Raw genomic sequence first — 23,403 nt, forward strand, 5'->3', positions numbered from 1 at the left:
AGTGCCGGTATCCGAAGGGGGTGCCATTGGGCCCACATTGTAGCATGCAGGAGGTTGTCAAATTTGCTGGCAACCCCCAATGTAAGATTCCACCGCTGCTCGTGTTCGAAATTTGCATGGTGTTGTGGTTTGGGATGCAGCTGAAGGATGTCGCACGGAGAGGGGTTTTTCAGATCCTCCTTTCTGATCGACGCCGATCTCCCTCCCCCACGCCGCAACGTATCCATCCGATCTTGGTTCTGGCGGCTTGGCACGCTCCGGTTCTCAGGTCCCGCCCGATCCCACGTGGGAGTCGTGCCGCGCCGTGCCGAAACGGGGTCTTGCAAGACATGTCTCGACTGGCGTGTAGGCTGGTATGTGCAACCGGACGGGTTCTATGTAGAAGGTGAGGCAAAACTACTAGGTGTGTCAAAGATAACAACTTGATGGACGAGGTGGGATCTACAGTTACCCTGCCGCACTGCCCTGGCTTCTTGCCAGGTTGCCGACCACGTTCGAGAACGAGAGCGAGTCGCACGAAACGGTTTTCGCCGACGACCGAGATCCTAGATGCCGAGGCAATGTACCAGACCCCATTTTCCGGTCATAACTCTCCTCCTCATGTTTTAGTTCCACGAGACAAGCTTGTAGGTTAGCACTCGTGGCGTCCTAGAGGACGCTGTAAACGGTCGGACCTTCAGATACGAGGATGGATTTATTGTGGGACACCCTGGGAATGAATGTAACTGCTGGTGACTTACTACCTATACAGATAGGCGGCGTCTGTCTCCATTCACGGTCACTAGAAGCTGGATGGCTTTTGGTTTCGGGCAACCCGTTTTATGACTAGAGTCACTAGACATGGGAGACAGGAGAACTTAAAAAGATACAAAGGTGCCCAGGGGTATACATGCTACCGTTGCTGAGTCTACTGCCCGTCGAACATGGCATTTCACACCACCCGCTGGAATAAGACAAATCAGAGGTTCCATTGTTTGAGTGATACTCAAGGCCAAGTACGTACTCCTATCCCTTTCCCATTCTGGCTGTTTGCTCTCGGGAAGCGGCAGGTACCCTGCCCCCCCACCTCCTTCCTTCCCACCCAACTTTTCTCAGGCAGTCGGGCAACGAGCACCGCTTTCCTTCCTCCCCGGTCTTCATGATTGGGGTTCCTGCTCCCATCTTCAATAAATAACAAGACCCCTCTGGTGTAGCGGTTAACATAGCGGATTCTCATTTCGAATTCCGTTGCCCGGGGTTCGACTCCCCGGAGGGGTATTTTTTTTGGTTGAATTCTCACTTTATGTCCCGAATAACTTAGCTTAGTGTTTCAAGGTCGACTTCCCCCCAAGCCTTGCTCCCTACAAGTAATGTCAACGTCGGGCTTCTTAACGGCGACCCAATCTCACAGTAGTGCAGTCTGGTTGGAGGTGAATTTACTTGTGACTTCTTAAAATACGACCAACCCCTTTCTTCTTGTGGAGTTTTCGAAACTTCTGCTACATCGCCAATATAGATAGCACCTGTTAAGCAGGTGTCGGTTTCTCCCGGGTCCGCGAGGCTTCTAGTCACTATATTATTTGGAACCAGGAACCTCCCGTTAGGATTCATTCTAACATCTATTCACGGATTGCCGATGGAGATCGCATAGATATTGATGTGCTGTAGTCAGCACTATGACTAAGAGCACTACCTAGGTCTTACTAGTCCCCTAGGATGCTAACCAAGTGGTCCGAGTCAATGAACCCTACACTTCAACAACTTAAGAACTTCCAATCAACATAGTTATTGGATTTATGAAAGTTGTACTGGCACAAAATAGTGCACACCCCTACGTTACCTGAGCAACCAGAATTTGAAATGGGATATTTCAAATTCAAACTTTCCCTATCTTATTTCAAAACAAAGTGAAGCCTGTAAGGGACCTTAGGTTCAGCCGAGACCAATCCCTTAAAACATTCCCTTGTTAGACTTTGGCAAGTTCTTTCTCGGGCTCGGGCTCGTGCTTGAGATTGCGCCACAGTGGCTGTGCTTCGACTGCCCAAGAGTGGCTTTCCATTCCCTGCCCACCACATGCCAAGAAACGGAATGAGGACTTACGTCACCGTGGACCCTGAACTGGACCTCAAGTCGCCCAGATCAACGAAACAATGGAAAAGATTCGTCATGGATCAGGCGCAGCGAACGGGAAACGGCGGCGTTTCAGCGATCAGATCTGCGATAGCTGTAGATGGCCCGCTCGGCTTGTGGGAATCTCGCAATGTGACAGGATGACTCCAAGGGGGATGGAAAACAGCAAGGCAGATCGCAATGCGAATGGGCGACTTGGTGGGCCTCCGAACGCGGCCTTTGATGGTCTCAAGACGGTCAATCCGTTAGTTCTTTGACAGTGATGCAACAGGCCGCAAACGCTGCAGCCATGCCCATGATTTAGGCCCTCCCCACACCATCTCCATGCGGCCGCTTTCCTTCATTTGTGATGTGGGGAAGCCATTTGTTTCCTAAACTCAACCGGAACTTGGAACTCTTTCCTTTTCTTATTTGCACTTGATCATCGACTTTTGTGAAATGCCGACTATTGGTTTTTACAACCTACACTCTCGAACAACGACGTGAACATCCCCCAGGCTCACGCCACATTCCGGACCTCCCGAAACCTCGAAGATCGAATACCAAGACCTCGAAGCAATACAACAACAGCAACCCATACTATGGGCGCGGGCACAGGCATCGCCCTACGGGGCCTACAATTCTTTATCCGCTTCATACAGTTCTGCTGCGCCGCCATCGTGCTAGCTCTCTTCTCCTACTTCCTGGCCACCCTCCATAACCACAACATGTCGATAGGCGTGTGGGTGAGGGCCGTTGAAGGCATAGCGGGCATCGGCGTCCTCTATACCATCCTCGCTCTACTCATGCTCTGCTGCATCCCTGGCCGCTCGTTCCCGTCCTTCGTCATGATGGTCCTCGACGTGGCGTTTATTGGCGGCTTCATCTACATCGCCGCCGTCAACCGTGGCGGGGCATCATCTTGCAGCGGAGAGGTCGACACGGCGTTTGGGAAGGGGGACGCAGATACCAACGTGGTGGATAACGGGAGCGGTGGGTTTACGGCGCTGCCCAGCTTGAGGCAGGCGTGCAAGATGGAGACGGCATGCTTGGCCGTGTCCATTGTCGCTGTGTAAGCTTGTACCCCATGCCCCTGTATACTATGCAACCCTTAAACTGACGTGTGATTTCCACCACAGTATCTTCTTCGCCCTCTCCCCCTTCGTTAGCCTTGCCCTTGTCCGCCACCGCCGCAAGGAGATGCGGATCGGCCCGTCCCCCGCCAACGACTATACCGAGGGGTACGGGGGACGCAAGCGCTTCAACTTCTTTGGCTTCGGCCGCAAGTGCACGGCGGAGGCGGACGCCGCTCATAACCCCAACGTTCTGCCGGAACACTCCACCCCGGACGACTTGCGCCATAGCTACGCGACCGAGCAGACCCGGGTGGGCAGCACCACCGGTGGCGGCGGCGGATATGGTGGGCTGGGCAACGGCACGAGCAAGTACGGTGACAGCATCCCCCTGGAAAGTTATCCGAACACGAACACGGGGTATCGGTATGAAAACAATGGTGGTGTGTATCGGTAGGGGTTTATAAAAGCGGACCGGGTATATTGATATTGATAGGGAGGATAGGTCGCAGCGATAATCTGGGCCGAGTTAGCGATTGGAGGTGTAAGATGGTGAATGGCTTTACATGTAGTTTACCGAATGAGTTTGAATTAGATTTTACCTTTCAAGAGAATAGAACCCCAGAGAGCACTTGCCTTTAGCCACACGCCGACCTGTCGAATATGCATAGGATTTCTATTTTATATTCGGTAACCTCATTGCCGTTTCCTCGCCTTCGCCTTCTCCCTCGCCCGGTCCTTCTCCAGCACCATTCTCCGCCTCTCCTCCCACTTCTCCCACCCAGCCTGGCACAGATCCTCCACCACGACCAGATCCCTCATCCGGAGCCACCTCGCCAGCGGCATGTCCAGCGCCCACGCAACCAGCCCCATCTCCCGCATCAGGTACGTCACCGCAAACCAGGCCACCGCGCACCCGGCCCCGGCCGCGCACCCCGCCAGCACCTGCCGCACGCTGTGATATCCCAAGTACACCCGGCTCCACGCCACCAGCCCAGCCACGAACAACCCACCGCCGCTCACCACAACACGCTGCCCCAGCGTCCAATGCGAGTGCGAGTACGCCTCAATCGAGGCCGCCGCCGCCGACAGCCCACCCACCCTATACGCGCGGTGCACATCACCGACACCCGCACCATTACTACTAACCGCCTTCAGCGGCCTCGGGCGATGCCTCACGCACAGGAACAGGCCCGCGGCCACCGCCCAGAAAAACACAAACTGGGCATGCGAGCTGGGCATGCCGTACCCGCGCCCGGCCGCGGGGCCCATGAGGCGGTGGGGCGGGCGCTCCTCCTTGATGAGCCGCTTGAGGACGAGGTTGACGGCCTCGCAGGCCAGCTGGCCCGCGAACAGCAGGAGCACCTCGGCCTCGCGCGTCGACCAGAGGAGCGTCGCGTATACGACGCAGAGGCCTTGGGGGAGGAGGGAGAGCAGGGCGGCGAGTGTGGAGAGCGGGTCGGTGGGGTCCTGTTTTGGGGGGGAGAAGAAGGGTGGTTAGTTTGGGGCTGGGGGTGGAAAGGAGAAGGAGGGAGGAGGTGGGGCTACTAACGTAGTAGACGTGGGTTATGGAAAGGGAGGCGAGCGGTGTTATGTCGTCGGCCATGATTGCGAGGCTGTTGGGCTGTGGCTCTGGTTGAGATGAGAGTCGGAGAGAATGCGCCGGTGTCGATCGGTGGGTGAGGGCGTCGGTTTGGAGGGTCGAGGTGAGGCTTTATGATATTATCAATGCATTTCTATTCGGAGGGGTTTTCCATTCGGTCGGTTTCCTAGGGCGATATCGTGAATTTGCGCCGAACTTGTCGTGGCTACGAGCTGAGGTTGGTAGCACATGCAACAAAAACTACAGCTATCAGTTCTTGGGGATTCTTGGTCGCAGCGACCTGCAGCCACCAATCGGTTCAGGCCGCTCGCTTCGGCTCCATAATTGCAGCCTTCCACTCCAACCCATCAGCTGCTGAGTGGGCCATGTGGAGAAACACCAGCATCCCGCAGCGGCCGAGACGAGTCATCGGCTGCAGGTCTCGCCCAAACTTGAGATTGGAAACATCAATGACAAGTCAGCAGTTGAAGAGTGAAGGTCTGGTTTGCCCCTCTTCGGTCTGGCTCCAGTTTCCTGTCTCCGAAATGCCACCATGACCTGACCTTGCAGAATTAGCTCCTATTTTACACCTTTCTGACAAATTCTTTTCGAAGCGGGGGGCGAGTTTGACTTCATGCAGCTATCGACAACCGACGATTCGCAGAATCCAACAAAATTTGCTCGGCATAGAACGAAAACGAACCACACTGGTAGAACATTTTTGCGCATGGAAACCTTGCGCATTTCTGTTGCGCTGTCGCGTTGGGACTACGGGCTTAGGTAGCAGCACACGGGGTACTCACTGCCATCGACCGCTGCTTGTCTTGTCTTCACTTGACCCCGGAAAGTGTGCGGGGGGCAGTGTGACGATTCGACAAGGAAATGGCCGACGCCGACGACCTCGATAATCCCCGCGACGTTGAGCTGAGCTCCCTCTCCGCGATCTATCCCGAGATACAGCAACTTAATCCAAACGACCCGTATACCGTCGCCCTCGACGTGCCCGTCAATCCATCAGAAGCCGTAACCGTATTTTTCCCCGCCGCCACCGACGACGGGCTACTCCCAGACGCAAATGGCGCACAGAATGGTGACGCTGCCGTCGGCCTCGACCAGCAGGGTGGCGTCGACTCCCACGAGCTAGCACATTTGCCCTCGGTGCACCTCGAGATCACGCTGGGCCCCCAATACCCCGCCGAACAACCGCCGCAAGTCAGCATCTCGACCAACCCCCCATGGATTCCATTCGACACGATCAAACGCTTGGAGAGTGATGCGGCCCGTTTGTGGGAGGAGATGGGACGGGATATGGTTGGCTTCACGTACATCGACCATGTGCAACAAGCAGCGGACGGTGTTTTTGGGCTCGTGGACAGCAAGGGCTCTCTCGGAGTCGACCCGAGCCACAAGATTGCGATTTTGGACTACGATATAAAGGCGAGAAGGGCCGCATTTGAAAAGGAGACTTTTGATTGTGGGGTGTGTTTAGGTATGTACTGCCGTCTTTGTCAGACATCTCTTCCGGTTGGCAGAGAATCTGGTTTTCTTTGAGTCCCCGAACTCGTAACATTTGTTGGTCTGTTTTTTTCCAGCCCGTCAGATTTTGCTAACAAGTACTAGAACCAAAAAAGGGCACCGTTTGCCACCGAATGCTGGACTGCGGCCACGTTTTCTGTATCCAATGTCTGCAGGACTTCTACAATAATGCCATCAAAGAAGGAGATATCACGGCAGTAAAATGCCTGGCGCCCAACTGCGCAAAGGAACGCGCAACCGCTGCCTCTTCTTCAGGTCGCAAACGCAAGAAGCCCAAGACCTTTATCAACCCCAGTGAGCTATTGCAGATCCCACTGGATCAGGAGATGGTCAAACGTTACGTGACGCTCAAGTATAAGATTGAGCTGGAGTCCGACAAAAACACAATCTACTGTCCACGACAGTGGTGCAACGGCGCGGCGAGGTCCAAAAAGCACAAGAAACCCCAGGGTCTGGAGTTGGCCGAAACCCCGGATGAGTCAATATCTGATGAGGACGACGAGGACGAGGATGACGATCATCCTGATGGAGAGGGAAAGTCTAAGCCTTACAAACCGGCCGATGATTTGCTGGCCATTTGCGAGGAATGCAGCTTTGCCTTTTGCAGTCGTTGCTACCAGTCATGGCACGGCGAATTCTTCCGCTGCGTCCCGCGGCGCGACAAGGTAGAGCTCACGGCCGATGAACTGGCTTCGCTCGAATACATGAGGATGCACACCACGCCCTGCCCTACGTGCGGGGTGCCAGCACAGAAGACGCATGGCTGCAACCACATGATTTGCAACCGCTGCCAGTCACACTTCTGTTATCTCTGCTCGTCTTGGCTCGACCCCGGCAACCCGTATCAACACTTCAACGAAGCCCCCGACGGTCGTGTTACGGGGTGTTATATGCGTCTTTGGGAGCTGGAACAAGGTGACGGTGATGATGTCGGTATCGGCTTTGCGGGAGGTGCTGGTGGGGGCGTCGGCCAACCTCCCGCTTTGATCATGCCCGCCCAAGAGCTCATCCCCGAGATCGAGGAGCCTGAGGAGGACGAGGAAGAAGTCCGCGCTGCTAGAGATGCAGCAGCGAGACATCATGATGCACACGCCAACGGCGGTCAAGTCGGCATTGCGCGGGAAGGTCCATTGGTTCTTCGCATAGCTGCCAACCAGCCCGCCGCTCCCTGGAACGTGGCGGGGCCGCGGCGGGGCGAACAACCAGCGGGCTCCGGTGCCCCCAACCCCCCAGCCCCTTCCAGCACCAGGGGCAGTTGGAGGAGCAGCAGCGAGAGCCAGCACAGAACCCAGCAACTAGCGGGCACGAGGCGGAAGACCCCAACCAAGCCGCTCGGGGTCTAGGGGGAGGGGGAGCAGCGCAGCAAAGGTCAGCGCCAAGGAGTTGCCGCCGCCGGAAATCAGAGAGGCCGAAGAGGAGGCGGCGCCGCCGCAAGGCTTCCACATCGGCAAAATAACAATCATCCAGCAAATGAGGGAGACGATGAGCTGGATGCAGCCCAGCAAGCGTGGGTAAGACAGTTCGTCAGGCTCGCCCTGAACGATGAGGAGGATATACTCTTTTGAGGAGACTTCATGAATGACATCTGATCTTCGATCAACTTCCCTTCATGTCACAAGGCGACCGGCTTGCTTACTACACCACTAAGATACCCATGGAGGATGAGATGATACGTAGAGACAAAGTTCTCAGACATCAAAAATATACAGGATACAACCGGAGACACACAGTTTTCTCTAGCATAAAGAATGGATAGATGGAACTACGAAGAGACCACCGTGACACTGGCTTCCCTTGCGCCCGGCGCAACAGCGCAACGTGGCTCGTCAACCCCCCCTTCCCCTCTACTGCCACACTACGCTACTACGGCGCACACTATTACGGCAGTATCACCCAATTCTGTCAAAACGCGGAATATTGCGCCGTGGCGGCCATGACCTCCCTCCAGCTTTTGGGGCTAAGCCCACCACAGCTGCGATACACTGCAGGTTCCGCTGCCACCGTGCCCTCAGAAACGGACACCACGGAACTTGCATGGGCACGCGCACACAGCACACACCCCCATACTGTGTAAGCACTCTATTCTCTTGTAATGTATCTCCAGTCTCCGTCGTCCACAAACCAGCCGCGGAAAGACGACCATAGCGCACGCAGCAGCAGCAAGCAGGCATGTATGTATGTACACTAGGTATGTATGTATGCACTGTATATGTAGGGCCACTGCAGTTGCAGAGAAGCCTGCAGCATTCTGCAGGGAAGGAAAAGCAGGAGAAGCAGGGAAGGGAGCGCTCATCACACAGCCAGCCAGTCAGCCAGCCTGCGAGCTTGTCTCTCCCGTTTGGGGTGTGGTGTAGTTGCCTCGTCCGCCCGCCCCCCCTCCACCACAACCTGCATACAGCGGTCTTTGGTTCCGGGGGCCGCAGGTTGGCTGCTGTCCGTCTGGTCACATAGTGTGGTTAGGTAGTTAGTTAGTACGTAACTAGACAGGTATGTACGTCGGTGTCACATAGGAACCGTGGTTGATCTACGAGTAGCATCCGGCTCTTGCTCGTCCTGTGCATATCCAGTTTGGTTTGAGCTGGCCGGGGGGGAGGTTGCGAGGCGCATAACTCGTTTTCGGACTGTTTTGGGTTTCTGCCTTGTTTTGTGTTTTATGTTTCCATTCTCGTGTGTAGGAGGAAAGGGACCGTAACTGCGTCGGTTTGCTGGGAACTTTACAAGGCGAGGCCAGTCAGGGAGATTCCCAACATTGCTGCTTGCCGGGCACGTTGGGGATATCGTCCATCTGGACGCATTGTTTGGTTACAATCTATAAGATTGGCGCTTTCCTGTCCTTTCCGTTCCTCGGCGAGCAGCTTGTGCTCTGCTGGATCGAGTGCAGTATCCCAAAAAAGAGATTCGGGAAATATAATCCTTCCTGCAATGGTTGGGTGACATTGGCTTCCCCACGAGGGGATAAATGGGATGCTCTGCGGTGTTACTTCGTCTCTGCTGGCTGATATGGGACCGTACTTTGTTAGTCTGTGTTTAGTCTGATTTTCTGTTCTATCAAGTCTTGCTCCGCTGTACATAGCGCTCCGCGATTCGTTCGTAGATGCCGATTTCCTTGGCCCTAGAGATCGAAGGAAATGGGAGCTGTTTCCCCTCACGTTTGTCAGCATCTGCGAGATGTGCAAGAGAATGTGGCCCAGACTTTCTTGACAGGTGAGGGGGGCTGCGCTTTGCCCCTTCCGCGCACCATCGACGATGACCATACTGGCCAGCCGGTTTTTTGTTGGCAGGTTTCGCTCTGGGGCGGCAAATCAATGGCCTCATCAGCCAGACCCCATCATGTGGTGGATCGGTGCTGAGTCGGCCGGAATCAAAAAGTCAAGTTCAAAAAAGACAGAGCCAGCCAGCCATCCAACCAGCCAAACAAACGCGCGGACGAGCAGACCTGCAATACCACCGTCTCCTCCGCCGTTCCATCCGCCCTGAGCCACCTACGCAGTTCGTCCCAGACTTTTCCTTCCACCCCCCCTCCTCCCCTCCCTGCATCCGCCACATCCACCCACAGAGAGACGCTCGACACAGACGGGCCAAGTTCGGCCTCTATCACCTCCGCTCGATCCCCGCCCACTGAACGGCTCGATTAATCTCACGCGCAGGAGGTGTATTGCCCCTTTCGGCCGCCTCCCCACCGCCGAGAAACAGGGCACCTTCTCTTCTCGTCTCGCGTCTTGCCCCATCCATCCAGGGAGACAAGAAACAGAGTGGTAGTTAGTGGCAAGGAAGAACCGGACGGGAGGGAATCAACGGCGGCGCAGAGGAGCGGGCCCTCACCCACCGCTTTTCCGCCGCGGTCTTTGGCACCTCCTTCCAATGAAGACCCCGTCCCCTCCCTTGCCGCCCCCGGACGTACCCTGTCGCGATACTGCGGCGCCCCCTGCGATAATCGCGAGAGAAAGCGTTACATGCCGAGTTGTGCGGAAAGCAAGCAGTTCAACGGCCTGCGAGATGCGCCGATTTGGCCTTGCCCCGGCATCCGATGATGTCCATGCAAAGAGCATGCATGCTGGATAATTGGTTGCGGCGAGTCGTCGGTCAACAAAAGGGACGACAAAGCTCGTGTGTCTCTTGTCGTTTGCGGCCCTTCGCTTGCGTCCGAAGTCTGTTTACCTTACTCCCTTCACCCCGCGGCATTGCCTGCCGGTGGTGGTGTAATTCCGGCTCTTGACCTCGCGAAGCAACCCTGATGGCCATCACGGACAGGGTCGGATGGAGGATGGGAGGATGTTGGAGCATGCTCGGGTGGTACCCGACGGGGTTGCGACATTCCCCACAGATCGTGCGATGTGCCAAACAGTCCGTATGTAACTGCACTGCGTCTGGACAGACGTCCATACATACGACGATCTCGTTTTTGGCTGGGCGTGGGAACTGACCAAAAAAACAAGAACAAAACAAAACGGCGTCCGCCTCCCACTTGCTTGCTATTCAGTAGTCAGTTATTCAGACACAAGCCAAGTTAGACAGACTGCATAGTCGGCCGTTCCCACGGTCCTGGACGCGAGGCGGACGAGCCAGGCCCGGGCGCCCTTTTCCATCCATGATTCTTCGACCATATTGACCGGTACCGAGTTTCTAGGGAACCGTTTTCGACTTTGTTGAATTCCTTTTGTCGGTGTGGACATCAACAAGCCTGTCTTTGACACTTCCCGACGCGGTCGTGGCACAAAGGGGGCACGGATGGCGCCCTTTCGGTACCCTTTTCCGCAAGCCAGTCAGGGGGCCCTGGGCGTTAACTTGGGTGCATTCGGCCCGGGAGAGGGGGGGAGCAGATGACGCAGATGCGATTTCCATCGATCTCCATCGTCATGGCTTTCTGTCGCTGCTTGCCCTTTCTGTCGTGGTGACCCATCTCTGCTCGGAGTTGACGTTCGAAATGGGACGGCGACCGTGATGAGGGAAGAATGGGTTATGCGGGTCGCGAATCACGGATGTTGAATTAGGCCCCGTTCTTTCTAGGTACCGTTCAGACATGCCCTCCTGGGCTGCAAGGTACGCCGCGAGTGGAGTGTAACGAGTGATTGTGTGACAGTTTTGCCCGTCGCTGGCGCTGCAACCTCGACTCGAGCTTGAACAACAAGGGCATGGGTTTGAGTTAGGGTTGCACTCGACCGGCATTGTCTCCGCAAATGGAAAACGATCAGGGCAAGGAAAGAGAGCCCTGTCGCCTGTTGGGGAAACTGGAAACAAGCGGGCAGCGCGCGCCCATCGCCGCGAGTGTTTCGAGCGTTTCGAACCTCGCCAATGTTTCACGTTGGAAGCCCACCAAGAGTCCCAGCCGCAGAATCGTGAGATAGCTGTGTAGTGACGTCCCGATCGCCCCCCTGTGATGACACGGTTCCAACGACGGCGGCTCCTCATGTCTCGGATCAGTGCCGAGATTATTCCTCCATGATCAACTCCCTAACGTTAAGCGACGTCTTTTAAAACAAGAGTCAAAAGTTCTGGTGGAGAGGGTAGTGGAAATCCATGTCATAATGAATGTGGAACTGGAGAAGGGCCATCTGAAAAGTCCTTTTTGCCCGCATTGTCTCATTTCTCGATCCATGGAGCGCCATGCCTGTTTGAGGAACAGGATAAGTCGACCCAGTCCTCGGTTGACAGAACCCATGTGATGTTCAAGCATTGAACCGGTTGCTTATCAAACGGAGGACCGATGTGAAGGCAAAGACTCACTTACCACAACAAGTATGTGGTGTGCAAGTAGTGTACTGAGGCTCCGGTCTCGGCAGGCCGGGAGTGTCTGCACGCTGTCCGTCATCGAAATCCTTCTTGGTCAGCATCGGAGTGCCCAACTTGGCAACTTGCATCGGCTTTGTCAGTTGACAAAAAGAGTTTGGACTGGGACGGATAAGCTCGGGTTGCCGCCAGGAACGCGAACCGGGGTCGAGTTAGCATGGAGTTTGGACGAATTTCGTCGGAACCACGGCAAACTGGGGCCAGGCGAGCGAGCACAAGCCACAGGCTCCGCTGCTGCGAGGTCAGCTTGCGGGATAACCCCTTCAGCGCGAAATCCTCCTCAACGCTAGCGAGTAAATTCCGGCCCAGATGCAATCCCTCAATCATTCGTGGTGTGGGGGAGGGGTGTCGACTTCGTCAAGGGGGCGTCCTCGTTAGTAGGGAGGCTGTCAAGGGAATAGTTAACTAGGGTTGCTTGCTTGTCGACAACCACCCAAGCACGGCGGTTGCGAGGAGTGCGCAAGCGAGGCGGACGAGTCCAATCATTGCTGCGGGACAACGTTCAAGCGAAGGAAGACAGGTGGTTGACAGAAAAGGCAAGGGGACAGGCCTGGAGAGTGGGAGCAAATGTGCGCCACAATCCACGCAGCCGCACCTTGTTTCTCCAGCTGGGTAATTGGTAACTGTCATTGGTTGGGAAATTGCCAGTGCCGCCGAATCGGCCCTTCCAGGCTAAACTCGTTAGCTCGGTCATAACGGCGCCCCTCTTGTATAGCCTACGGCAGACGCCCCCGGATTCGATTGGCAGGGTATCATCCCGTGAGGGAGTTTTGCATGGCGCCGATGGCTTCCCGCACCCACTGGCACTTCGCAAGTAACGTTGTCACCGCTGGGGAAACACCAGCCTCCCGGAACCCTGGATAGTTATCGTGGTCAATGACCAGTGTGTTTCGTTAGCCGGCCAGCAGGCCTGACACTACCTGCAGCGACAGGACCCTCCAACACGGGGAGCTCACGCTGACGGCCACGGGCCCTCTGTTTAAATTTGCCGGCTCCTCCTCCTTCCGTCTGGCGCCGTCCAAATCTTCTTGGCGCAAGACCTGGAAGTGCGCCATGTCTCGGTCGAGCCGTTCCGGGCGAGTTCGAGCTGCATATCATTGTGTTGGGCCTCCAATTGCGGGGTGCATGTGGATATCGTGATGGTTGGCGATCGAGGAGGCTCTTACCAAGTTAACTCTAGGTTGGATATTCGGGTGACAGTGGGATATTGTCGCCATGTTTCTAGAAGGCTTCGTTATCATTCTGTTACTCCCAGAAACGCCTCAATCCAAGATCGACGACATGAATCTGTGGCAAGTAGATTGAGACCAGGCGGCCGGGGTTCCAGAGAACTCGCGATAACTCGGCAGCTGGGATTCTGAGATGGGTAGGGCTGCAGCCCGCCCCCCCTCCTCTATCGACAGTAGAGACGGCCGATGCGTGATAATATCGAGTTTCTTTACTTAGAAGGCCCTCAATATCGATGCAACCAGAAAGACGGGCTCCCGAGGGTGGGCAATCTGGTGATCCGGGCTGAGCAGGCAGCTCGAAAGCTTGTGAAAGTGGGGTAGAGGGCGACTGCACGCCGCCATTCTTGCCAACCGTGAGGAGGAGAAGCTGCGAAGGCTTAATTTGTTGGCCGGGAAGCAGAAGAAGCTGCAAAGCCGCCAATAATCCGTCTGGCCAAGATCAAAGCTGCTGTGAGCACTTTCCATCGGCTGGCGCGTTTCGAGACGGACATCGATGATTCAGCCATGTCCGCCGCAGGAGGCGTTCCTCGATCGAGCAAGCTCCTGTATTGAGGGTGGGGACCGAGATCTTCGTTTGCTCGGCGAACCGGAGGATGTTGCTAAAAGGAGGCTAGCGCACCATCCGCCTGGTCAACCGAGAGATTTGAGCTGCCGTCCGAATCCTTCCGTCGGTCGAGCGCGATGTCATGATGGGCGCCTTGGTATCGTGGTGCGATTGCCATTTCTGAGCGCTTGAGGTGTCGCCGCAGGTTTGCAAGTCGTACTGAATTGCCCCAGCTCTATTTTCGACAGCTCTGACCATGGCTGCGTCAGATGTCTTTCGCTTCCCCACCATCGGTCCGGAGAAGAAAGAAGGCTAGTAGTCGATCTTGCGACTCTGGTGGGAATTGTGCTGGGGTGCGTTGTGCGGGGGATAAGTGTAGCCGAGAGTTGACAGCCGGGCTCACTGCAACGTCAAACCATTGTCGAGGCAAGCAGACAGGATGTCACATCGGTCACCAATGCTAGACATCACTTGTAGCTGTTACGGAGTGCATCGTGACCGACAGGTAGTGTAGCATAGTTTTCCCCCATTGTCAAGGTGCGATTGTTTTGCAAACAGGGCAGTAGGCGGCCCAGAACATTGCAAGCCTGGCGCGCCAGGCGAGGACGAATGGCGAGCAAAGTTGTGTGGCGGCCACTATATTAGCCAGCAAATATAGCCTTAAACCGGCTGTGAGAAGATCGAGGCGCATGAAGATTCTGGGTCGCTGAAGTTCCGGGCAGAGTGTTACACAGTCCTTCGAACCCTGGCTTTTGCTGGCACGGTTGGCTGCGTGATGCCAGGTGTGGGAAAACGAGATACAAAACTTGCCTCGTGCTTGTAGAAACGCCGGTCTGCATCTTGTACCCTGTCGCGTGCTGAGGCAGGTAGGCGAAGTGTCAGCGGTCCTTGGTGCCGTCGGCTTTTGAGTATTGGTTCTGAAGATGGTAAATTTCTCCTGCATCCTGTCCTAGCCCCACACCGAGGCTCCACGGAGTTGATTCCGCGTTGTTAAGCTTGACAGCCTGTGTGAACGCGAGCCTCGCTTCCTTTTCCGAGAACCTGGGCGGCTTGGGGGACGAAATGAGACACGCCGACCCTTGAAAAGATGCGAGGGGCGAACCCAGTCGCCTTCGTTATCCAGGCACGCCAGGACAGCTGGCAAGCAATTGGCGCGGGCTCGACGGGCAACCGTTCGGCCGCACATGCCACATGGTTCACTGGGGGACTTTGCTCAGAACGTGGCAACCCCCCTTTGCAGTGCACGCACGGCCAATTGCCCCTGTCCCATGCCGTTGCGTTTTGTTTCCTCCCAAGACGTCGTGCTTATCGCGATGTTTCCAGCAACAGAGGATCTGGCTGCGCCAGACAGGTGCGCGCGGGAACAGAGGTCGCATCCGTAGCTGCCCTGGGCAGATCTCACAAAATCCTCCGCGGCCAGTCCCCTGACTTTGCCCGATGCGATCGCGATTGCAACGTCCGCCCACGCACCAACAAGCTCAGACAGTTGCAATTGCAACGGACAGCCACCGGTAACAGCCGGACGGGCTTGTCCTTGACGTGGGTGGGGCCCGCCATTTCTCGACCTGCTCCCCGTGTGTGTCGAGCAGCCGGCCAACAATGACGAGAGGGGAGAACGAGGAGTGGAAAGTTTAAATCCTGGTGTGACGGGACCCGCTCTCCCACACTCCATCCCGGAGGCCAAGCAACTACTAGCGTCGCCACATCCGGACGAAGACGGCCGGATGTGAGAAATACGGTATTTCCGAAGCCTGCGCTGGGTTTTTTTGAGGTTCGCTTCGCGCGGACCGTGGTTATGGATTGTTTTTTGGGGGGCGGGGGGCTGCAGTCGGGTGACGAGCTGTGAGGAGTCGCTTTTCAGAAATTGAGGCTGAGGAAGTAGGAGAGGACGGGGAAGGGAGAGAGGACTGGTCCTTCGGCGATTGCGAGACAAGACTGCCGTGAGATGGGCGTGACTTGCTCCCACACACCGTTGCCCGTGGCCCGTTGCCCGTTGCCGAGTCCGTTTTTAGAAACAGCGGCGGTTGGACACCTTCCCTTCCTCTCCCCCCTCCCTTCCCCAGCCTGCAGGGTAATTTAAAATTCATTGAATCGCACACCTCAATGCTGCACGTGTGGCCCCCGGAAGACCAAATTGTGACCGAGCGATATCCATTTCTTTCAAGTCAACCGCCGCCAAGAAAGACGAGCTGACGAGCCCTGCAATCAGGAACTTTTACGAATAGTTCGAGTTACTGCCTGCGGCGGGCCAGCCGTTTTGATCGAGCAGGCAGTCCTCGGGGCTTCAACTCGATAGAGCGACTCGACGCAGCTTGCGCAGATCGAGATGCCGCGGAGTACACTCCCTGCCACGACAGCCAGTTGCACCACCGCTCCATTGTCTCTATGCACGATGCGGCACGGGGCATGCTGTTGAACAGGGTCTGAGAGGTCAACTTTGCTGGCCAGTACCTTCGGTTCCGCGCGCCTGGTCCAATCAGAGCGAGGTCGTGCTGGCCGTGCAGGACGCAGCAAGCAACCCATTCAACAAGCCATGGCCTGCATCCGCTGTGGCGTGACCTCGCCCATCATCATCATCATTATCATCATTATCGCCAGGCTCACCGGTGGCCGTGGCAAGGGGAAAGACCAAGATGGACCACACACCGGGCTCGAGGCGGCTGATAGTCGGGGAGTGGCGGTGGTTCGACAAGCCACCTGAAGATGCCGGCACCCAAGACATTTGCAACTCGTCTTGCCGTCTTCGTACATGTATGGGGATGCCGTGCCACCACACCTGCAAAGCAATGGCAGTTCGATTTGAGGTCAACGTCGATTTGTGGATTTGTCTCGCCGCGAGCCACCTTGTGAGCGGACCGGGATGCACTGTCTCCACGGAGTCATGGCGCAAGCGGGCCCAGGCACCAAGTTCCCATTCGGGAATGTCGTCAAGCGGCGCCGTTTTGCTTCCTCCGCACTTTTTTGCTTTTGTCATGGGAGACTTTCGGATGCTGAGGCGCGTCTTCCCTGCCCGCGCTACGACCGGATCGGGCGGCGCAGCCCGGGCCCCCCCTAGCTTGCCCCCCACCGGCTGTGGGAACTCGGCTCCCGCTGTGAGCCCCCCTGGGCAAGAATCATCAGCAAGAAACGCACATCATCAATGAAGTTACAGCGGTAACCAGGCGAGCAACGGCGCGCTCTCACCCAGCTGCTTGGGACAACCATAACATGCGGATACGACTCTTGCACGACTCGCTCGCCTGCCCTCTTTTTAGGGGCACGCGCACAACAGGACCGAGTCCTGACCCATCAACTCTCGTTCCTCGTTTTTCCTTGAACAAATGATTCCGCCGATCGCTTGTGTGTCCTTCCTGCTTGAGAGGAAGCGAAAGACAACGCGTCGTGCACGCGGAGCAGACTCGAGACTTTGCCTCGGTCCACAACGGCCCCAACTTCCTCTTTCTGCCGCGAGAGCCCGTCATTTGGCTCGGTCTGGACGTTGCGGGTCATGACCAAACCACGGCGATATCCTGGCGTACAAGAGTGGCGGCTACTTTGTGTGTAGCTGGTGATTTCGTTTAAGCCTCTCCTGCCAATTGCAATGTCAAAGAGGCGTTCGCAACGGTGGTTGAACCCATCTATAGCGACTCCGATATTGCCTCTGCGATGTCGATAGAGCGGGGGAGGGCAAGGGTGGACTGTGCGCATCTCCGCCAGCCGAATTTTGCTGGGGTCAGTCGGTTTCGTTGTTGTCTACCCTGGTCGAGAGTAATCTCGTGAATCCGACTTTTTCCCCCTCTCAAGGACGGGGCCCTTCATCGGCGCGTTTATCACCCAACGGTCTTCTAGAAAATTGCGGGGTCGCAAGCTGCCCACCCAGAGTCACCTCGGAGGATTTCTCGTGCTAATCAGATGCCCCTGTTTCCTCGGCCGAACCTGGAAGGTCGAACCGGGGACCTTCTGCCTGACCTCAGGCTGGATGAGGAGGGGCCGAGGGCGGACGTGCCGTTTGTCCGCCATCCCCCCCTCTGATCGCTTGGCGTAGCAAGATGCGCCCCCCCTTTTCGCAGCCATTCACAGTACCCCCATCCTGCTGCTGGTTATGGTTCTGCTCGGCGGGCCATTCCTCATCCAGCCCGCGCACTGAGTGTCCGAAGGCCCTGCTGCTGCTGATGTTGCTTCCCGCTCGGCAGAGGTCAGGCAGGGCAGGGCTGTCTTGAACAGCTCTGACCTTGTCTTGCATGGTCATCGAGGTACCTAGATACACCCCTCTCGTTACCCTTGCCCTTGCCATTCATGGTTCGCGCGTCACCTCGAAGCTGGTGTGTCGGTACTGTTTCTAGGCGCTGCCCGGAGATGATGAGTTATGGGATCTATGGGACTGGACTGCTGGGTTCGAGATCAAGACGATGCTATCCTATGCCGTGGACCTCTTTGCCTCATCAGCCCAGGAGAAACAAACCATAGCAGTTAATGCCTGAGAAGGGGTGCAATCACACCCCGGTCCTTGATGGGGTCAGGGCCCCGGCCGGTATCTTGCCCCATCTGAAAGAGCAAGGGGCCTCGGGAATGCCTGCCAGATCGCCCCCGTTTCTCAACCTCCTTCCCTGTATGGTTGGAACGCTTCTGCACCGGCCCTGCAAGCGGTGTTCAACACTCCCCTCGGAGCCCACCCATGAGGAGCCGCTCGGGGAGCCTTGGCCTCGCCTCTCTGTGTCCTTGCCGCACCCCCTCGGGCCAGTGCCGAAGCCTCTCATAAAAACGGCCCCGTCCAGCGCCTGACGGTATTAGCATATACATACAAGTACATACACGCTGCCCCTACAACCCGGTCGTGGCTTGCGGTCCATTCTTGCCATTTCTTCCCCTTCGACCGCCGGACCAAAACCCGACCTGTTTTGATCTCAGAGTGGCCCATCTTTCCACGCTTCCTAACAATACGCCGTACTGCTGAACACAGGAGAGGAGGCGTAGGGCAGGTCCTGTCACAGTTTAGCTGCTTGTTCCATCCAAGTCTTGCAGCGATAGAGTTGACTGCTCCTGGGGATAAGGGAATGCTTCCATGTCAGCCACAGCGACTTACACGATGGCAGAGCTGAGGGCTGAGTCGCAACACGGCAACCTATGGTCCAACTATGGAAATCCGGTACAAATGGCTGGCCGTTTTAACCCGCAGGACCCATCAGCATCGGTGCCACCACCATCATCATCGCATCTTGTGCGTCCCAGGAGCCACCACACTATGGACTACCCGCAATACCAACCTGGCCGGCCCGGCCAAGAGGAGGGCGAGCCGTACGACCGATACCCGCACCCATCAATGAACATCCCCAGTATCAACAGCCTGAAGCGGCCATACTCGCAAGTAGACCAGGCCCCGTACACCGAGATGGTCCAGGACCTGCGGGATGACTACAAGCCGCCAAACCATGACCAAAAGCTCCTGTCGTTCAAGAAGGTCGGGGACAAGCACACCATCGTTGACGCAAAGGGCCGGATCCATGAGATGGAGATTGACGCGCAGCTGCACGGCATGTTCTTTCTCTCCGAGTTTCCCTCCGGAGCTGGCGACGGCAACGCACTCAACGCCGAGTTGACGTGTTACCGACGCAACCTTTTCCAGATCAGCGGCAGCCTATGCTTTCCGCAGATCCCCCTCTCGGTGCTCCTCGAGTCGGGCGAGACGAGCCAGATCAAGAACATGGAGGTCAGCATCTCGGCGATTGAATCCGTCGACGGTCACCCAGTGCGCCTTATCGTGATCCCTTGGAAGACGCCGCCGCCGAACTCGCCCGAGACAAACCAAGCGCCTGACCAAGAGCCCCCGACGCTACCCCTGATTCCGCCGTCCGAGGAGGAGGAGGAAAATGGGGGCGACCATTACGCCATTTACCCGATCGGTTGGAGGCGGCTGCAGTTCAGGATGTAAGCCCCATGCACCGACCAGATTTCAAAAGATAACTGCTAACCCGTGACTCCAGAGCGACGGCAAACAATGGGAGGAGGAAGGAGCTCCAACAGCACTTTGTGCTACACCTGAAGTTGCACGGGACCCTGGCCAACGGGCAGAAACTAGTGCTCTCCGAGATGACGACAGCGCCGATTGTTGTGCGTGGGCGGAGTCCGAGGAATTTCCAGGCAAGGAAGGAGATCCCGCTGCTTGGGTCGAGTGCTGGTTCGCGGGGACAAACATTAGTCGAGACGGGCCATGGTATCGTCGCGCAGGCTGTCATCCTCAACAAGCCCCCATACGACTCGCGCCCGCGCCTGTCTAGCTTGGATGTACCCCGGTCTGCATTCACATTTACCGCGCCGAAGCAAATGCCGCAAAGTCCGATGCAGATGCGGTCCAAGTGAGTTTTCACCCCAAGCCTTACGCTGACGCAGGACGAGCGACGGCGGGAGAGAGAAAAGGGGCAATCAACTAACGAAACACGCGTAGCTCTTACCCAACAACATGGAACCCTCCGCCGCAAGTCTCGATGCCGCACACTCCCGGGTCGGCAACCTACCCAGCCTCTACAATACCCGCAGATCCATACCCGAAGATGCCCCTATCCGGGGCTCAAACCTTCACGGCCGAACCCCAAGAAATGCCTATGCAACCGACCTCGATGGGTCCCTCAGTCCAGCTCCCGCTCTCGGCATCCCACGATCCACACCAACACCAACATCACCAACATCCCCACCAACAACAACCTCAACCCCCAATCCGCACCCAATTCGCAACCTACACCTCAGCCCCGCCGCACCACCTCTCCCTCTCCTCAACAACGGGCACCACCTCTCCGGACAACTCGCTCGCAGTGCCCCGCTACATTGGCGATGCCAACCCGCGGCCATCCAAGTCGCCGCGCCATGCGAGCCACCAGTCGGTCACCTCGTCCATCTCGAACGAAACCGCGTCGGGCGAGTATCGCTACGGCCCGCCACCTCCCCAAACGCAGGGCGGCGGCTACCCGGCCCCGGAAACAAGCCCGCAGAGCCAACACCCGGCGCTTCCCCCGCCTCCGCAGATCGGGGCGGGACAGCAAGGGGCTTACGCCCAAGACGGAGGGGCTTCGCAGTCTGCGGCTGCCGGACCTGGCGGACAGGCGCCGCCGCCTCGGGACTACTTCCCCACGTCGCAGGGTTGGACGACGACCGCGGGCGGCGGCGGAGACGCGGCTGGCGGGCCCGGACACGGCGTGGAGAGGCCGTACGGATATCCCACTGCTACTGCCGGGAGTGGCGCCAGCGGGCATCACCACGGGGTGAAGGCGGAGACGCATCCCCATGCGGCCGCGGGTGCTGCGCAGACCGCACCACAAGGTGGATACGGCTATGCGTGGAACACGGCGTGAGGGTACATACGCACACACTCGAGCGCTCACGCGTAATCGGTCAACATAACATATCAACATATCACTTGCCGACAGATTTGTACACTATTAAAAGGAGAACACCACGCCGTCGCTCTGATCAGCAGCTTGCCATTTCCAGCAGCTGCTGTCCTACAACCTTCAACACATTCGAACCGATGCGATTCGAAGACACAATTGGAAAACGGATAGGTGGGGAGTACAAAAGGGGGACTACGGTACCGATAACACACAGAATAGGGCCGTGTGTTTTTTTGGCGGTACATAGGGGGGGGTCGGCTCGGTTCGGTCTCGAAAAACAACTGTTGCCGTGTTTGAGTTTTCTGTTTGCTGTTTTGTTTCGTTTCGCATGGCAGGCAGAATACCTTGGTTGCGCTTGGGGGGGCGGGGAGGTTGTGATCGTTTATTCTCCTATTATTGTTTCCTTTCATTTGTTCCGACATGTTTCATCACCGGTTCTGTCCATTACCCGATCCACCCCCATTCCTTCGTTTACTTGTGATGTCTACATTTACACTTCATGGAGAGCAAGCAGCGGCTGTTTGGATTGATACCACATGTTATGTTACCCCATTCACACTTCTACTTTACTGTTACATTGCATTTACGACTGATGAGTTTGAGTGGATTCCCCTTCACTGTCTGTCGCTTGGGTCAAACCACGTTGATACTCCTTGCTACTTTCATTGGCGTGTATGTACTGGCTGGAGGAAAGGGGCGGGGGGAGTTAGCATTGCCGTGTACCCATCGCTTGCACGGCGTTGTACATAGCGAGCTAAAATTGAAACATATTGAGTCACGAATTCTGCGAAGCGTTGTTTCATGGCTTTTGTGCATTTTGTTCAAAACATGCTCGGATGGGGCTCAAGGGGTTGGAAATCTATTTATATCTTCCCAGGTTATCCGCAGAGGTTACCTTCAGCCGTCAACCGCAACTACCGATGTTATTACAACCTTGTGTATACGACGGCGTGGTTTCACTGGAAATGACTATGCTATGCGAGACTCAACCCGGTTACCCACCCACAGGGGCTCAACCTCTTGCTCTAGTTCTGGGAAACATCACGAGGCCATTCGACTTGTCCTTGTTGGTGCTATTCCCGAGCCGTTCGGGTGAGCCTCCGAAAACGGACCATAGCGGTCTGCAAGTCATGGCAGAACTCAACGACGGAAGGCCATCTCCGAATCGCTCATTGTGGCAGTAAGATAGTTACTTTTGAGTTCAGGGGTTTGGGATCCAGGGGCTGGGAATGCTGGATCTACAGGGTTAGGGTTAATATTGGTGGTTTTGCTTGGCCTTACCTCAAGCCGGCGCACATCTGTTTGCCAGCTGCCGAAAATTGCCAACCTCAACACCAAGCTTCACATCCCCAACTCTGCTCACCAGCACCTCGATTTTCGATCCGCCGTCACTCGTAAACTTGTTCCCAGTTAATCCATTTACCATGTTTGACCTCCCAGACGCAAAACGGTAAGTTTCGTCACCCAATGTCACAACAAAGCCGATCCACTAATTGAACCCTGCAGCGTCCGACGAGAGGATCTCTACGATTCATCCTCGGACCGTCACTCCAGTCCAGAGGCAGACGATGAAGTGGCAGCAGCCCTGCGGGCGAAACTCAACGCCCGCCTTGGCAGCCTCCTCTCACTGGACCTTGAGGTGGCCCCAATAAACACTACGCCAGCACCAGCAACTGCACAACCAACCACATCTACATCCCCAACCAAACCTGCAAGGAACAACAACGACAGCGACAGCGACACCAACACCAACAGCGACAGTGACAGCGACAGCGACGACAACGACACCACCACCAACCAAACCCACCCCACCCCCCTCGACGAAGAAGCAGAAGAAGAAGAAGCCTCCTTCGCCTTCCGCCTCTTCGCCACCCCAACCACCACCACCAACCCAACCGCCGCACCGCCCCCACCACCCAAAGTAATCCTCCTCCCCGACGACGCCGAGATGCGGCACGACGGCCCGGCGCTCTCCCAGCGGACGCTGTCGCACCACCTGCGCGGGGAGCTGACGGCGCGCGAGCGGGAGCAGTTCCGCGCGGCGGCGGTGGCGGGGCGCGAGGTGCGCGAGTGGGCGGGGCGGAGGGCGTGGGGGTTGGAGGTGCCGTGGCGGGTTGTGAGGGTTGGTGGGGTATAGGGGTGGGGGTTTTGGGGGGTGGGAAGGGGGAGGGGGTGCTTTGGGGGGGGGGTGGAAGGGGGTGGG

The 23,403-nt window shown here is 56.6% G+C and overlaps 6 protein-coding genes and 1 non-coding gene across 7 annotated transcripts in view; 6 read left to right on the top strand and 1 right to left on the bottom strand.

Moving 5' to 3' along the window:
- Positions 1 to 1,178: 1,178 nt before the first annotated feature.
- CHGG_11252 lies at positions 1,179 to 1,257 on the top strand. The gene has a single exon. It is a non-coding gene; the product is annotated as a tRNA-Glu (tRNA).
- Positions 1,258 to 2,816: 1,559 nt separating this feature from the next.
- Positions 2,817 to 3,618, top strand: CHGG_02519 (uncharacterized protein; the record flags this gene model as incomplete). Its single annotated transcript, XM_001229034.1, has 2 exons — positions 2,817 to 3,160; positions 3,228 to 3,618. The coding sequence occupies 2 exons, from the start codon at positions 2,817 to 2,819 to the stop codon at positions 3,616 to 3,618; spliced, it is 735 nt and encodes a 244-aa protein (XP_001229035.1).
- Positions 3,619 to 3,857: 239 nt separating this feature from the next.
- Positions 3,858 to 4,767, bottom strand: CHGG_02520 (uncharacterized protein; the record flags this gene model as incomplete). Its single annotated transcript, XM_001229035.1, has 2 exons — positions 3,858 to 4,631; positions 4,714 to 4,767. The coding sequence occupies 2 exons, from the start codon at positions 4,765 to 4,767 to the stop codon at positions 3,858 to 3,860; spliced, it is 828 nt and encodes a 275-aa protein (XP_001229036.1).
- An 858-nt stretch (positions 4,768 to 5,625) lies between these two features.
- Positions 5,626 to 7,622, top strand: CHGG_02521 (uncharacterized protein; the record flags this gene model as incomplete). The annotated part of the gene is made up of 2 exons (XM_001229036.1): positions 5,626 to 6,222; positions 6,375 to 7,622. The coding sequence occupies 2 exons, from the start codon at positions 5,626 to 5,628 to the stop codon at positions 7,620 to 7,622; spliced, it is 1,845 nt and encodes a 614-aa protein (XP_001229037.1).
- Positions 7,623 to 16,472: 8,850 nt separating this feature from the next.
- Positions 16,473 to 16,982, top strand: CHGG_02522 (uncharacterized protein; the record flags this gene model as incomplete). The annotated part of the gene is made up of 1 exon (XM_001229037.1): positions 16,473 to 16,982. The coding sequence occupies one exon, from the start codon at positions 16,473 to 16,475 to the stop codon at positions 16,980 to 16,982; it is 510 nt and encodes a 169-aa protein (XP_001229038.1).
- A 1,922-nt stretch (positions 16,983 to 18,904) lies between these two features.
- Positions 18,905 to 21,161, top strand: CHGG_02523 (uncharacterized protein; the record flags this gene model as incomplete). Its single annotated transcript, XM_001229038.1, has 3 exons — positions 18,905 to 19,743; positions 19,800 to 20,171; positions 20,261 to 21,161. 3 exons carry the CDS (start codon positions 18,905 to 18,907, stop codon positions 21,159 to 21,161), a joined length of 2,112 nt encoding a protein of 703 aa, XP_001229039.1.
- Positions 21,162 to 22,624: 1,463 nt separating this feature from the next.
- The window catches only part of CHGG_02524 (uncharacterized protein), a gene marked incomplete at both ends in the record, with an annotated part of 5,140 nt that continues 4,361 nt past the window's right edge, over positions 22,625 to 23,403 (top strand). The window contains 2 exons of the mRNA XM_001229039.1: positions 22,625 to 22,650; positions 22,707 to 23,326. Of these exons, the coding sequence (XP_001229040.1) occupies positions 22,625 to 22,650; positions 22,707 to 23,326 (646 nt within the window). The remainder of the gene's footprint in view (positions 22,651 to 22,706; positions 23,327 to 23,403) is intronic.

Source organism: Chaetomium globosum, genomic scaffold (assembly GCF_000143365.1).
Source record: "Chaetomium globosum CBS 148.51 scaffold_2 genomic scaffold, whole genome shotgun sequence".
In the NCBI taxonomy this organism is placed as follows: domain Eukaryota; kingdom Fungi; phylum Ascomycota; class Sordariomycetes; order Sordariales; family Chaetomiaceae; genus Chaetomium; species Chaetomium globosum.